Raw genomic sequence first — 15351 nt, forward strand, 5'->3', positions numbered from 1 at the left:
CTGCGGAAGAATAACGCTTCCCAGTGCAAAGATTATACTGTATTGAGTTCATCTTTATATATAACTTTGGCATGTGAACATCCTCTGCAGGAAAACCAGAGAAACCCTAACATAGTGTATTCACCCATTATTATTTTATCAGTAACTTCACACACCCTACATCCTCCCATATATGCACACCATATTTCTCTATATCCATTCAAGTTTAAACCCTTAAACTACTTAGAAATCCATTCCAATTCTCGTGCTAAGTTGTGGTCTTGCTTCTTCTCTTTTGTATAAAAGAAGAAGATGGGAAACAGTCTTGGTGTTGTTCTCGATAATTATATTGGAAGTGCTCCATTTCCTTGCCATCTACAACTGGGACCATCCACTTCCATCGACTTATCCAGAGATTTGTATCCACTAGAAGGGGGACCGGTGCTTGAGATAGTGTGTGTGACATACAAAATAGATGAGAAAAGGTGTATGGTACACTTAGTAAGGCATAATGTTGATCGATATGGCAACGTCGACAGGGTCGATTTTAACATCTGGGACCCCTTATCTGGGAAAACTAATATCACAATTGGTATGCAAATCACTGATACCAATTATGTTAGTATAAATCGCCATGGGAGTACTTTCACAAACTCCACTTTATGGACAAAGACAAACAGGAGTTTTGATGCATGGGGTGGTGTTATCGATACAACGGTTGACTTCTATGGGAGTGCAGGCACATGGGGTCTTCTTGCTGTGGAGTCAAAGAAAAACAACACGGAGGAAGAGGCTGAGGTCGTCACCGTGGCGCACTACTTTGTTAAAAGTAGCGGAACAAGTTTCTACGGATCAACTGGAACTATTAAAGTATAATGCAAATTTTAGAAGAATCTAGAAAAATATAAGATAGAGTTGTTGAAATGTAAAGAAACTTCTAAAGTATTGGAGAAAAGCCTAGAATAGAAAGAAAAATCAAGAACATTCAACTATGTAGAAAAATCTAGAAGTATTTGCATTAGTTCTACCTAGAAGTTTCTAGAATAATTTATGGGTCTATAAATACCCATGTATGCTACCATTTTGTAACATGAAGAACAACTAACACAATATCCAATACAACTACTCTCAACTACAAAATACACTTCTCCAACTACTACTTTCACACTCTACTATCCACACATTTTCTCTATCCCTTCAACTATCCCTTTAACAACCTTAAAATACTAACAGTGGTATCAGAGCCAGGTTCGATCATTTATTGGGCGTAGAAAAATTATTCTATTACTTCCAAAACCTTCCTTCTATAGTTCCAAAAGAAGAGAGTTTTTTCTCTTAATCCATGGCTTCTAACATTGTTCACTTTTCTTCAGTCCCCCTACCAGTTTTTACTGGTAAAAATTTTGACCTTTGGAAACTCAAACTAAAGACATATTTTATCACACAAAAATTGTGGGATATTGTTCAATCTGGTTATACAAAACCAGATAATATTGAGACTTTATCTGAGGAGGAACGGAAAAAGCTAGAAGATTCTGAACAAAAGGATGTCCAAACATTATTTGTTCTTCAACAAGTTGTGGGAGAAACTATCGTCATGAGGATCATGGATGCAGAAACTGCAAAAAGGGCATGGGATATTTTGGAAGAAGAATTTGAAGGCAATGAACAGGTACGCTCCGTTAAACTACACTATCTAAGAAGAGAATTTGAGACCATCAGAATGAAGGAATCTGAGACCATTGAAGAATACTATGGAAGAATAAAAGAAATAGTGAATAAAATGAAGTTATATGGAAACGAAATTAAGGAAAAAAGAGTGGTAGAAAAAATTCTTATCACTCTCACAGAGAAATATGATTCCATAGTAGCTTCCATAGAAATTTCCTCGGAACCATCTTCTCTATCGATAAGTAAATTAGTTGGTCTCCTCGGAGCGCACGAAGCAAGATTAAATAATTGTGCTGATACAAATTCAGTCGAAAATGCCTTCCAATCAAAGCTCAAATTACAACCCCAAAAGGAGAGAAGAAGAATAAAAGAAAAATATTGAAGAATATTCTAGAAGCAAAGATTCTAGAAATTTCTCTGGAAGCAAGAAAGATAAATATCCTCCGTGTGGCATTTGCAATAAGTCAAGTCATGCAGAAAAAGACTATTGGCATCGTGGGAAGCCAATATGTCATTATTGCAAGAAGCCTGGACATGTGGAGAAATATTGTCGTAATAAAAATAAGCATCAAGCAAACTTTGCTGAAGAACATAATCAGGAGCAACGTTTATTCTATGCCAATCAAGAATCTCATAATGGAGAAGGAAACTGGTACTTGGACAGTGGATGCAACAATCACATGGCCAAATATCAAAGTATCTTCAAAGACATTGATAAATCTGTCAATGTCAAAGTTCTTCTTGGAAATGGCGCCACAGTGGAGTCTCAAGGCAAAGGAACTGTCATGGTGGAGACAAAGAAAGGTACGAAATTCATCAAGAACGTTTTACTAGTTCCCAATCTTAAAGAAAATCTTTTAAGTATTGGCCAAATGATGGAGAATGGGTATTCTCTTCACTTTGAGAAAGATACATGTAAAATTTATGATAGTAGAAGGTTAGAAATTGGTGAAGTAAAAATGGAGAAGAGAAATAGAAGCTTTCCCATAAGCTTCAAACCTGGAACTAATATTGCCATGAAGGCGGAAGTTGATGACTCATGGCTTTGGCATAGAAGATTTGGCCACTTCAACACACATGCTTTAAAGCTTCTATATCAGAAAAACATGATGAGGGATCTTCCTTACTTAAAGGAGAATAATGAATCATGCGAAGGATGTCTCCTTGGTAAACAACATCGATTACCATTCTCGACAGATAAAGCATGGAGAGCAAAAGACTTACTAGAATTAATCCACACCGATGTTTGTGGACCAATGAGGACGCCTTCACATCACAACAACAGGGACTTCATTCTCTTCATTGATGACTTCTCTAGAATGACATGGGTTTATTTCTTAAAGGCAAAGTCAGAAGTCTTTGGAATATTTAAGAAATTCAAGGCCCTTGTCGAGAAGCAAAGTGGAAAACAGATAAAAGTACTAAGAAGTGATCGTGGAAAAGAATACACATCTCGCGAGTTTGACAAATTCTGCGAAGATGAAGGCATAGAGAGACAACTTACAATCACATATACTCCACAACAAAAATGGTGTTTCAGAGAGAAAGAATCGCACAGTCATGGAGATGGCGAGATCAATGCTGAAGGAGAAAGGACTACCAAATACATTCTGGGCAGAAGCAGTCTACACTGCGGTCTACCTACTCAATAGATGTCCTACTAAAGCAGTTCAAGATAAAACTCCAATCGAAGTTTGGAGCGGTAAGAAACCATCAACTAAACATCTAAGAGTATTTGGATTTGTTTGCTATATTCATGTTCCAGACCAAAAGAGACACAAACTAGAAGACAAGACCGTACGAGGCATCTTCTTGGGATATAGTACGCAATCCAAAGGCTACAAAGTCTATAATCTTCAAACAAAGAAGCTAACTATCAGCAGAGACATTGAAGTAGATGAAAGTGCTACCTGGAACTGGGAAGAGGAACAAATTGAGAGGAAGACAATATACATGCCCAACAATCAACCAACTACAAGCCAAGAAGATAACGATTAAGATACCATTATAACTCCAGAATCTCCTGCAACTCCAACATCAATTCAAGATCAAGAAGAATCATCGCCTGAATCCACTCCGAGACGAATCAGATCTCTAACAGACATTTATGAATCTTGCAACTTGGTCATACTAGAGCCTGAAACCTTTGAAGAGGCCGCAAAACAAGAAGAATGGGTCAAAGCAATGAAAGAAGAGATAAAGACAATAGAGAAAAATAACACTCGGGAGCTAGTAGACTGTCCAAAAGATAAAGATATCATCGGAGTTAAGTGGGTCTTCAAGACAAAGTTAAACCCTGATGGTACCATACACAAACACAAGGCAAGGTTGGTAGCTAAGGGTTATTCACAACAACTTGGAGTAGACTACAATGAGACATTTGCTCCAGTTGCTCGACTAGACACAATAAGAACTCTAATAGCCCTTGCAGCCCAAAAAGGATGGAGCATCTACCAATTAGACGTCAAGTCTGCATTCCTCAATGGTGTTCTTGAAGAAGAGATCTATATAGAGCTACCACCAGGATTTGTGGTTAAAGGCCAAGAAGCCAAAGTGTTGAGATTAAAGAAAGCTTTATATGGCCTGAAACAAGCTCCTCGTGCATGGTACAGCAGAATCGATCAATATTTCACCAATCAAGGATTCAGGAGGAGCAAGAGTGAGCCTACACTATACATCAAGACACAAGGTCAGCATACTCTTTTACTCTCTCTATATGTAGATGATCTTATTTATACCGGAACCAACACAAAGATGTTGATGGAGTTTAAAGAAGATATGATGAAGACCTTTGAGATGACTGATCTTGGCTTGATGAGTTATTTCCTCGGCATAGAGGTAAGTCAAAGAGATGATGGAATATTCATCTCACAAAAGAAATATACAGAAGATTTGCTGAAGAAATTTAAGATGTACGGGTGCAAACTTGTAAGCACACCACTAGTGACGAATGAAAAACTACAAAAGGTGGATGGAGCACCAAAAGCCGATGCATCTCGATACAGGAGTCTAGTTGGAAGTCTACTTTATCTGACAACTACACGACCAGATATCATGTTCGCTACAAGTCTCTTATCAAGATTCATGCAAAATCCAAGCCAAATACATCTTGGCGTAGGCAAAAGAATTTTAATATCTATAAGGAACCAAAGAGCACGGTATATGGTACAAATCCACAGGCAATCCAACATTGCTTGGTTATACTAATAGTGATTGGGCAGGGTCAGTGGACGACATGAAGAACATGTCAGGCTATGCTTTCTCACTTGGATCAGGAATATTCTCTTAAACGTCAAAGAAGCAAGCCACAGTTGCCCAATCAACCGCTGAAGCAGAGTATGTGGCAGCCGTTGAAGCAACAAATCAGGCTATATGGCTTCGAAGAATACTTAAAGATATGGGAGAAAAACAAAGTAACCCTACTACAATTAATTGTGACAATAAATCAACCATTGCAATGATAGAATCCTGTGCATCACAACAGAACAAAACATATAGCAATTAAATACCACTTCATAAGAGAAGCGGAAACAAATATGAAGATACGACCAAGATTTGAACTACTACGCACTATGCTTGGAGTTACCGAATTTGCATCAAAGAGGAGTATTAAAGTATAATGCAAATTCTAGAAGAATCTAGAAAAATATAAGATAGAGTTGTTGAAATGTAAAGAAACTTCTAGAGTATTGGAGAAAAGCCTAGGATAGAAAGAAAAATCAAGAACATTCAATTATGTAGAAAAATCTAGAAGTATTTGCATTAGTTCTAGCTAGAAGTTTTTAGAATAATCTATGGGTCTATAAATACCCATGTATGCTACCATTTTGTAACATGAAGAACAACTAATACAATATCCAATACAACTACTCTCAACTACAAAATACACTTCTCCAACTACTACTTTCACACTCTATTATCCAAACATTTTCTCTATTCCTTCAACTATCCCTTTAACAACCTTAAAATACTAAGAGGAACAAACATTGGCCTTTCTGTGGTCGCAAAGCTTCGAGCATCAAATGGAAAATTTCAGATAACAGTGGAAGGCCCCGAGCAGCATCCTGTCTCTTCATTACATTACATGATTGATGAAGTCAACAGAGCTGGGATTTGGAAGCCTAGCATGTGTCCTCATTGCGATCGTAAACGGAAGGGTAAATTGTTTTGGCCGTCTGATAGTGAAGACAGTGACAGTGTTTCCATACCAGTACCTCGTGCCACCCCGAGAAATGCAAGAGGGGTCTCCAATGGTGGAAGGTTGCAGGGAAATGGTAATGGTAATTTCATTGAAAACAATGTTATGGTTTTCAAAAGAAGATGCTAACAGTTATTCAACATAGGACAAGACAGTCTTGGGAGGAGATTTGTGTTTTGTTTTTGTTAGTGGACAATAATTTGTCTCTGGTTGGATATTATGCAGTTGTAAACTACTGGTGCTTTCACTTCATGTTCTCTTTTTCAATAATAAATTTTGGTGTTAGTGTCTGTTTTGCTTATTATATGTAATAGTTATCTTTATCCATTTGTTTTTCTTTTGTATTTTATAACTTGCACTTAATTATTCAGTTTTGTATATTAATTATTTTTTCCAAGAAATTATATTAATAAAGGAGTCACTAGCCATGAGCATGAGAAAATTCCTTCCTTCACATCTTCACGGAGAGCATGGTGGAGTGCTTTTCATCTATTTATTTTTTTAATTGCATATATTTTATTATCTTGTATAAGAAAAAGACAAATTAAATAAAAAGTAAGTAAAATTGGGTATTCGCTCTTTTAAAAAAAAAATCTAATATTATAACCTTTTTCATTGCAATAAAATTGTTAAATAACAATCGAATTTAGAACTAAAAACAATTAATTATCATATTAACTTAGAATCAATATATAATAGAAATTAATAAAATCTTGGTAACGGGTAGATACAAATTTAGGATCTTATTCTATTATGATATATACTATTTTAAATATATTCGGCTATTATAGTTTATAAGATGATTAAATATGTTTTTAGTTTCTTTACTTTAGTAAAAATTAAAATTAGTCTTTTTTGGACACTTTTGTCTAGTTTAGTCTTCCAACTCTTAAAAAATGAATAAAAGTAAATTTAGTCATTTTAACCAAATTTTAAATTTATTTGACGTTTCGACGATGTGTTTGATGATAATATTTGAGTTTGCTTGTACTGTTTAAGACATCTCTGCGTTTCATTTGTTAGTTGACAAACGCATATGAAACGCCAAATCAAGATAAAAACAATGGTTTAAAGGATATTAGATCCACGCATCTACTAAGATAAGTGACTAAATTAATTCAAAGAGTCAGAGAGTGACTACGGTTAGTCAGAGATGGACTACGATCAGTGACTAAAACATATTTAACCTTTATAAAATAAAATTATGAATAACTTAATAATGTAATGATTAATTAATTTTATTTTCTAAATTTAATTGTTATTAAATAAATTTTTGGTTGTTTTTTTTTTCACTATCTGATATTAACTTTTATGTACAATCAATATAATAAACCTAAACTATGAATCAATGAAAATTAATTATAAATACAATTTATAGGATTTTTACTTGTAAATTTGGTCGACATAAATACCGATTTAGTCTTTTTCTTTTTACATTTCTAATAGATACAATTTACATTTTTGTAATAAATTTCTCCGCACAATAATAAGAGAAGAAGAAAAATTATATAATATATGTGTAAGATAATTTATAAAAATTCTCCCGCATTACGAAAATAATATTATCTACATCTTTACTCTTTTATTTTTTAATTAAATTAGTTAAAAAAAACAGACACGAGGAGAAAAGTAAATTTTACGATGATATTCTTTTAGAAGGAAAAAAAAAAAGATTCCAAGTCATTAGGAAACTGGTGGTAAACCTCCATTTCAATCTTTTAATCTAAGAGAAATCAAACAAGCATATTATAATAGCCAGAAAGAAACAATCAAGTTAAGAGAATCGAACAAATTAAAAAAGAGCAACATAATGAAGGAAGAAGATACACATGGTAGTGCGATAGAAATACAGTGTGCTGTGAAATTGAATATTAGTCTGCGGAAGAATAACGCTTCCATAATTGCAGATAATGAAAATATTCTATACTCTGCACACTAAGTGTTTGATAAATATCCCCATGAAAATCCCAAGCAAGCATAGCAGAGAAAACCTGATCCATTCCCATGATCATCCCCAGAAAGCATAGCAGAGAAACCCTAGCCAAACCCACGTCCATTAACTGGGTAGTGAGTTTATACCCTACATATTTGCATACCATCATCATCTCTCTCCATTCTTAATTTGTTGGCTTTAGATGGGAAACAGTATTCGCAGAGTTGGTCTTCTGAGTACTGCTGGTGCAGGAGAGGATGAACCTTTCCATTATCAGCTGGGAAGAAAAGTTTCCATTGATTTGTCAGGAAGATATTTTGAGGTAAACCGCAGTGGATTCTGGAGTGAGAAGTGGACCATGTCATACACCGTAGATCTTTCAACTTGTACAATCACCATAACGAGAAGTGGTAAAGATGAAGGTGCCAAGGCTTTACTCATACAACTCTTCACTGTAATACCATCCGAAACTGGAAGTTCTGAGAAGTACGTTTTTGATTTGGACGTGCATACAGTCACCGAATCAGATGCATTGATAAATGCCTCCTTGTCATCCAAACTCTGTGGAAGGGGTTCATTAACAAGGTTTGAGCCAACCGATCAGATTCATCCTGGAAGCAGCGTTACGGAGACACTACTTTGTTTGTTTGGGGCTGGAGACAAAGGGGGTCTTAATGTTCTGGAAATGAAGAAGAAGATTAAGGAAGAACAACCTTACGCAGTGACTCTCGCGCACTATTTTGCGATTACTAGTGCCGGTATTATTGATTTTTCTAGAACTAAAACAGATGCTGGTCTTTCTGTTGTGGTAAAGATTCGAGCTTCTGATGGGAATTTGGATATAACGGTGGAGGGTCCTGATCAACACCCTGGTTTTGGATTACGTTACTTGTTTGGTGAAGCCGTGAGAACCAAGATTTGGAAGCCTACGTTGTGTCCACACTGTGCCAATATCCAGAAGCAACGTAGCACAATGATTTGGCAGTCAGAGAGTGATGACAGCGAGAGTGTCCCTGTGGCACGGCGTCACGGTGGCGGCCAGAAAATTTTAAGAACGGTTAACAATGGTGGAAGGTTCAATGGCAATGGTAATGGTAATTTCATTGAAAATAAATATATGTTTTTTGGAAAGAGATGGTGGTAACATGATGTACCATATGAAGTAACGTACTTTCATATGTTCTGATTGTATGACAATAAATAAGACACCATCATGTAGAGAACATAAACTTATGTGTTCTTGCTTTTGTTTTTTGTTTTAATCTTACTTACTTCACAGTAATTATAGCTGTTTGTATAATGAAGAACAGAGATTATCAGGTAATTGTACTGAGTTTAGAAAAAAAACAAAATCGCGTTAGGATAACCAAAAGAATCAAGAAAATAAACGGGATTTTAAAAAACAAACACCCACGACCCACACTGATATAAAAGAATTGAGTTAGTGGAAGAATGAAGAATCAAACAGGTTGAAGAATAGAGAATATATAACAGAGTTAATGCACTGGAGAGAAAGTGGTTTGGAAAAAATATGATAGAGAATTATATGCTAATGATTAAATTAAAATGCGGAAGAGTAACGCTTCCTAATGCAAAGATTATAGTACTGTATTGTGTTCATTTATATACATATATATATATATATATATATATATATATATATATATATATAACTTTGCATATGAGCATCCTAACCATGCAAACAGAGAAAACCTAACCTATAGTTTATTCAACCATTATTATTTTCTCAGTAACTTCACATTCCCTACATCCTGCTAGCTCTGTACACTGTATTTCTCTATATACAATACTGATAGGTTTTCAGAACAAAGATATAATATAGTAGAATTATTTTATAAACAGTAGGTAAGTTGCATTTTTTCAGGATTGTTAAAAACTTCTAGGTACATTGGCTCAAAGGGAATAACAAACTGCGAAAAATGTCTTTAACAGAGATTAAAACGCCTAAAAATATCAAATATAACTTCCATTAAAAATAATTACTTTTTAGTGTTTTAATCTAATAAGAGATAAATTCTTTTGCCTAACCAAGTAGGTATGTATGAAAATTTTGGTTGCTATAACTATTTTGATATATGTAACCATCATACCTCCTAATTTTGATATACGTAACCATCCACATTTCCTTTAGGAGTTGAAACTAAACATACTTTTTTTTTTTCCAATTTCTTGATTTTTCAAGCTTCCTTCAACGTATTAATGTAGATAACTTTCTCAAATATGTGGTCATACAAACATTAATAGATGATGAGATATTTACAGTGTTAATGGAAAGATCTAAACTCTTTAAGAACTTCTCTAATTAAAACCTTACCTTGAAATTTTCTACACCTTTTTCAATAATAAAAACTTTTAGATTTTACTCACCGAAACTCAAGAGTCATTCTGAATAATTTTATATTTCAAATTAGTGAAAAAAATTGACAATATTTTTTATTAACAAAAGTAAATATATTAATTAAAAATAAAATAAAATATTCTCAACCCATACAAAGTAATAATATATAGAAAACAAGATAACAATATGACTCTGGTCTACGATACTTTGACAATATTTTTTGATAAAGCTAAATTTATTTTTCAACATACATTAAACAATTTTCTTTTCATTATAAGTCACATCAATTTTTTTTTCATTTATTGAAATGCTGTCACATATACATCTTAAAAAATTTATCAACAGAACTTTGATAAAAAATAATTTTTCTATGAGTCTCCAGGCCAATACGATGTTATAAAAAATATCTTTATCATGATCTAGAAAATCAAAGATCAAACTTACGGTACAATCTATATCTTATAATAGTCTTATCATATTCAGAAGTAAACCGTAAAAGAATTTAATCAATGGAAGAATGAAGAATCCAAGAAGTTGAAAAAGGTAATGCACTAAACAGAGAAAAGTGGTTTGGGAAACATAATAGAGAGAATTAGATGCTACAATGATAGCGAAAAGCTAACCTACTTTATTTTCACTCCTTGTTATTTTTTCAGTAACTTCACATTCCCTACATCCTCATATATCTGCTCACCATGTTTCTCTCTTTCATATACAATACGACCCTTCCATTAAAGTCTTCAACCCTTAAACTACGCACAAAAATCCACTCCATTCCTCTTGTTGAGTTGTGTTGTTGCATCTATTTTGTATAGAAGAAGAAGAACAAAAATCCACTCCATACCAGATAAAGGTTTATTGGGAACCTTTGTCTGGTAATCACTGAGACCAATTACATTAGGATAGATCATTTTGGAGCAGCTTATTTTGTCAGAAAACATTTTGTCGAAAACGACAAACAGGAGTTTTGATGCATGGGGTCGTGTTATGGAAGAGGGGTCTCCAATGGTGGAAGGCTCCAGGGGAATGGTAATGGTAATATCTATGAAAACAATGTTATGGTTTTCAAGAGAAGATGATAACAGTTATTCAGCTCAAGACAAGACAATCTTGGGAGAAGAGTTGGGTTTTCATGTTGTTTGTTGTTGGTTTTTATACAGAACCCTACTGTATTGTAACCTATTACTGCTTCAACTTAATGTTTTCTTTCTCAGTCTAAGTTCTGGTGTTGTGTGACTACCTTTATGTTTTCAAGTCATTAGGAAGTAAATCTCCATTTCAATTTTTCTATTTTGTCTCTGGTTGGATATTATGCACAATCCAATTCTAAACTTGCAATTAATAGTAGACTTTGTCACTTGTCATAGGAATAACATTTGAAATTGCCGTTATCAACACTGATATAAAAGAATTGAGTCAGTGGAAGAATGAAGAATAAGTTGAAGAATAGAGATAATGCACTGGACAGAAAGTGCTTTGGAAAAAATAGGATAGAGAGAATTAGATGCTAGAATGATTAAATTATTCTGCGGAAGAACAACGCTTCCCAGTGCAAACATTATACTGTATTCGGTTCATCTATATATACAACTTTGGCATGTGAACATCCTAACCAGAGAAAACCCAACCTAGTTTATTCACCCATTATTATTTTGTATAAAATAAGAAGATGGGAAACAGTCTTCGTGTTGTTCTCGATAACTATATTGGGAGTGCTCCATTTCCTTGCCATCTACAACTGGGACCATCCACTTCCATCGACTTGTCCAGAGATTTGCGTCCCAGAAACCCTGCGGGAGTGGTGAAGGAGATATGGTCTGTGACATACAAAGTAGATGAAAAAAATTATGACGCACGGTTAAAGCATGAAGTTTATCAACATGGCATCTTCGGAAAGGTAGAATTTACACTCCTACACGGCCGCGTAACTCGTGCGAGGTTTTGTATGGTAATCACTGACATCAATTATATCAGAGTAGATCCTTGCGAGTGGGGTACTTATTTAGACTCTAAGTTATCGACAAAGTCGAAGAGGAGTTTTGATGCAAGGGGTGGTGTTATGGATACAACAGTTCACTTGTATGGGAGTGAAAGCAGATGGAGTCTTCTAGTTGTGGAGTCAAAGAAAAAGAGAAGGGAAGAAGAGGCTGAGGTGGTGACTCTGGCGCACTACTTTGTTAACAGTAGCGGAACAAGTTTTTATGAATCAAGTGGAACAGATATTGGGCTTTCTGTGGTGGCAAAGTTTCGAGTATCAAATGGAAAATTTCAGATAACAGTGGAGGGCCCTGAGCAGCATCCTGTCTCTGCATTACTTTACATGTTTGATCAAGTCCATAGAACTGAGACTTGGAAGCCTACAATGTGCCCTCATTGCGATCATAAACGGAGGGGTAAATTGTTTTGGCAGTCTAACAGTGAAGACAGTGAAGACAGTGAGAGTGTTTCCATGCCACTACCACGTGCCACCCCGAGAAATTCAAGAGGGGTCTCTAATGGTGGAAGGTTCCAGGGAAATGGTAATGGTAATATTTTTGAAAACAATGTTATGGTTTTCAAAAGAAGATGATAACAGCTATTCAACTCAAGACAAGACAGTCTTTTTGTTAGCAGACAAGAATTTGTGTAATGAACAACCAGAGATGTGGTGTCTTCATATAACATAGTACTCACACTTTATGTTTCTTGCTGAATAATATTTTTCAGCACCGAATTTTTCTATTCAACCAGCACTTCAAGTTAGGTTAAGATTTAACTATATCAACAGGTGTGTTTTTTTTTGTCAGTAGACAATAATTTGTCTCTGGTGGATATTATGCAGAATCCAATTGTAACTACCGCTGGTTGCCTTTTATTTCTCTTTCTCATTAATAAATTTTGGTGTTAGTGTCTATTTTCCTTATGTGATCATCTATATCACACATTCAATTTAGTTTTTCTTTTGTATTTTTTAACTTGCAATAATAATTCATTTTTGTATATTAATTATTTTTTTCAATAAATATATTTTTTCTTTACACTAATTGATATTATTCTTCATTATTATTTTTTTTTCTTTAAAAATGAAAGAATTCATTTTATGACACTATATTACCTTTATAATACGTGTCAAATAAATGTAAATATGTCAAAGTACTATTGCTCTAACCGAAATTATAAACATTCATTAATTTTACTGCTGTTTCACAAGGAGAGATTTGTTTTTTGGTGGTGATATGTAACACTAAAAAAGACAATATATTTATTTCACACTCTAAATAATATTTTTTTACTTATATATTATATTATTTTTTAATTTAAAATTCATGATATATAGTATTATATTATTAAAGCGAGTGGGAAATAGATGTGATTTTAAGATGATTGTCAAAGTAACTTCTTTGTTTTTCTTTATCTCCTCATCACCGTTTGTTTTTGTTTTTTTTTTCTTTTTACTTGCCTGCAACTTAATATCTGATATTTATCTAGAAAAAAAAAGATTATAAGTCACTATGAAATTGGTCGTAAACCTCCATTTCAGTTTTTTAACCTGTTAAGAGAAATCAAACAAGCATATTAATAACTAAAAAGAAATTATTAAGAGAATCGAACAAAAATTCTATAGTGCGATAGAAACCCAGTTAGGGAATTAGATGCTGTGAAGTTGAATTAGTCTGCGGAAGAATAACGCTTCCATAATTGCAGATACGTGGAAATATTCTATACTCTACACACTAAGTGTTGATAAATATCCCCATGATCATAACAAGAAAGCATAGCAGAGAAAACCTAGCCAAATACCCACATCCATTCCCATGATCATCCCCAGAAAGCATAGCAGAGAAACCCTAGCCAAATACCCACATCCATTAACTGGGTACTGAGTTTATACCCTACATAGTTGCATACCATCACCATCTCTCTCCATTCAATTCTTAAATTTGTTGGGTTTAGATGGGAAACAGTATTCGCAGAGTTGGTCTTCTGAGTACTGTTGGGGCAGGAGAGAATGAACCTTTCTATTATCAGCTTGGAAGAAAAGTTATGATTGCCTTGTCAGAAAGACAGTTTGAGCAATACCGCATAGGAATGTGGAGTGAGAAGTGGACCATGTCATACACTGTAGATCTTTCATGTGCCACACTCACTCTAAAGAGAAGTTGTAAAGATGAAGGTGCCAAGGGTTTACTCGTACGACTTGACAGTACGATAAATAATGCATGTTACACTTTTGATTTCGACGTACACACAGTGACCGAATCAGATGCACTGAATAATGCCGGCATGTCAATCACAACCGATGGAAGCGATTCAATTATAAACATTGATCGAAGCGAGCAGATTCATGCAGGAGGCAGCGTTACGGAGACGTTACTTTGTTTGTTTGGGGCTGGAGACAAAGGGGGTCTTAATGTTCTGGAAACGAAGAAGAAGATTAAGGAAGGACAACCTTATGCAGTGACTATCGCGCACTATTTTGCTACCAGTGCCGGTATTAATGATTATTCTGGAAATACAACAGATGTTGGTCTTTCTGTAGTAGTAAAAATTCGAGCTTGTAATGGGAATTTGGATGTAACGGTGGAGGGTCCTGAGCAACACCCAGGTTTTGGTTTACGTTACTTGTTTGGTGAAGCCATGAGAACCAAGATTTGGAAGCCTACGTTGTGTCCACACTGTGCCAATATCCAGAAGCAACGTAGGTCAATGATTTGGCAGTCTGACAGTGATGACAGCGAGAGTGTTCCAGTGGCACGGCGTCATGGTGGCGGCCAGAAAAATTTAAGAGCTGTTGACAATGGCGGAAGGTTCAATGGCAATGGTAATGGTAATTACACTGAAAATAATAAATATATGTTCTTTGGTAAGAGATGGTGGTAACTGATGTACATTGATCAAGTGTTAATTAGTACTGTTTTACAATGAGAAAATGATTTTTTTTATCTGCTCATTATCGTTCTTTTTTATGTAAGTTTGCTTGCAACTGAATATCTGATATTTTTAGAAATAAAAAAATAAAACCAAAGTCATTAGAACATCGTAAACCTGCATTTCAATTTTTTCAATCTGTAAAAGAGAAATCAAACAAGCATATTAGTAGCTAAAAAGAAACAATCAAGTTTAAGAGAATCGAACAAATTAAAAAAAGAGCAACATAATGAGTGAAGAAGATACACATGGTAGTGCGATGGAAACACAGGGTATGGAATTAGATGCTGTGAAATTGAATTA

At 34.7% G+C, this 15351-nt stretch overlaps 4 protein-coding genes across 4 annotated transcripts; all 4 read left to right on the forward strand.

Annotated features, from left to right (window-relative positions):
* The first annotated feature begins 33 nt into the window (after positions 1-33).
* LOC146886610 (uncharacterized) lies at positions 34-6007 on the forward strand. The gene is made up of 3 exons (XM_085672444.1): positions 34-502; positions 617-836; positions 5626-6007. The coding sequence occupies exons 1-3, from the start codon at positions 292-294 to the stop codon at positions 5975-5977; spliced, it is 783 nt and encodes a 260-aa protein (XP_085528570.1). The 5' UTR covers positions 34-291; the 3' UTR covers positions 5978-6007.
* Positions 6008-7661: 1654 nt separating this feature from the next.
* Positions 7662-9105, forward strand: LOC114181445 (uncharacterized). Its single transcript, XM_028067907.2, has one exon. It carries the CDS (start codon positions 7984-7986, stop codon positions 8923-8925), a length of 942 nt encoding a protein of 313 aa, XP_027923708.1. The 5' UTR covers positions 7662-7983; the 3' UTR covers positions 8926-9105.
* A 1711-nt stretch (positions 9106-10816) lies between these two features.
* On the forward strand, positions 10817-13042 carry LOC146886611 (uncharacterized). Its single transcript, XM_085672257.1, has one exon. It carries the CDS (start codon positions 11810-11812, stop codon positions 12707-12709), a length of 900 nt encoding a protein of 299 aa, XP_085528383.1. The 5' UTR covers positions 10817-11809; the 3' UTR covers positions 12710-13042.
* Positions 13043-13881: 839 nt separating this feature from the next.
* On the forward strand, positions 13882-15070 carry LOC146886612 (uncharacterized). The gene has a single exon (XM_085672541.1). It carries the CDS (start codon positions 14074-14076, stop codon positions 14998-15000), a length of 927 nt encoding a protein of 308 aa, XP_085528667.1. The 5' UTR covers positions 13882-14073; the 3' UTR covers positions 15001-15070.
* Positions 15071-15351: the final 281 nt, after the last annotated feature.

This window comes from Vigna unguiculata, chromosome 4 (assembly GCF_037176805.1).
Source record: "Vigna unguiculata cultivar grain cowpea cultivar isolate G323 ecotype 2 chromosome 4, ASM3717680v1, whole genome shotgun sequence".
Classification (NCBI taxonomy): Eukaryota; Viridiplantae; Streptophyta; class Magnoliopsida; order Fabales; family Fabaceae; genus Vigna; species Vigna unguiculata.

What these genes read in the sequence shown, in the direction of transcription:
- LOC146886610 (XM_085672444.1), top strand. Translation starts at nt 292, where the DNA reads ATGGGAAACAGTCTTGGTGTTGTTCTCGATAATTATATTGGAAGTGCT. An exon ending in AAGGCATAATGTTGATCGAT is followed by an intron (nt 503 to 616) that starts ATGGCAACGTCG and finishes TAAATCGCCATG; the next exon opens with GGAGTACTTTCACAAACTCC. An exon ending in ACAAGTTTCTACGGATCAAC is followed by an intron (nt 837 to 5,625) that starts TGGAACTATTAA and finishes TAAAATACTAAG; the next exon opens with AGGAACAAACATTGGCCTTT.
- LOC146886611 (XM_085672257.1), top strand. Translation starts at nt 11,810, where the DNA reads ATGGGAAACAGTCTTCGTGTTGTTCTCGATAACTATATTGGGAGTGCT.
- LOC146886612 (XM_085672541.1), top strand. Translation starts at nt 14,074, where the DNA reads ATGGGAAACAGTATTCGCAGAGTTGGTCTTCTGAGTACTGTTGGGGCA.
- LOC114181445 (XM_028067907.2), top strand. Translation starts at nt 7,984, where the DNA reads ATGGGAAACAGTATTCGCAGAGTTGGTCTTCTGAGTACTGCTGGTGCA.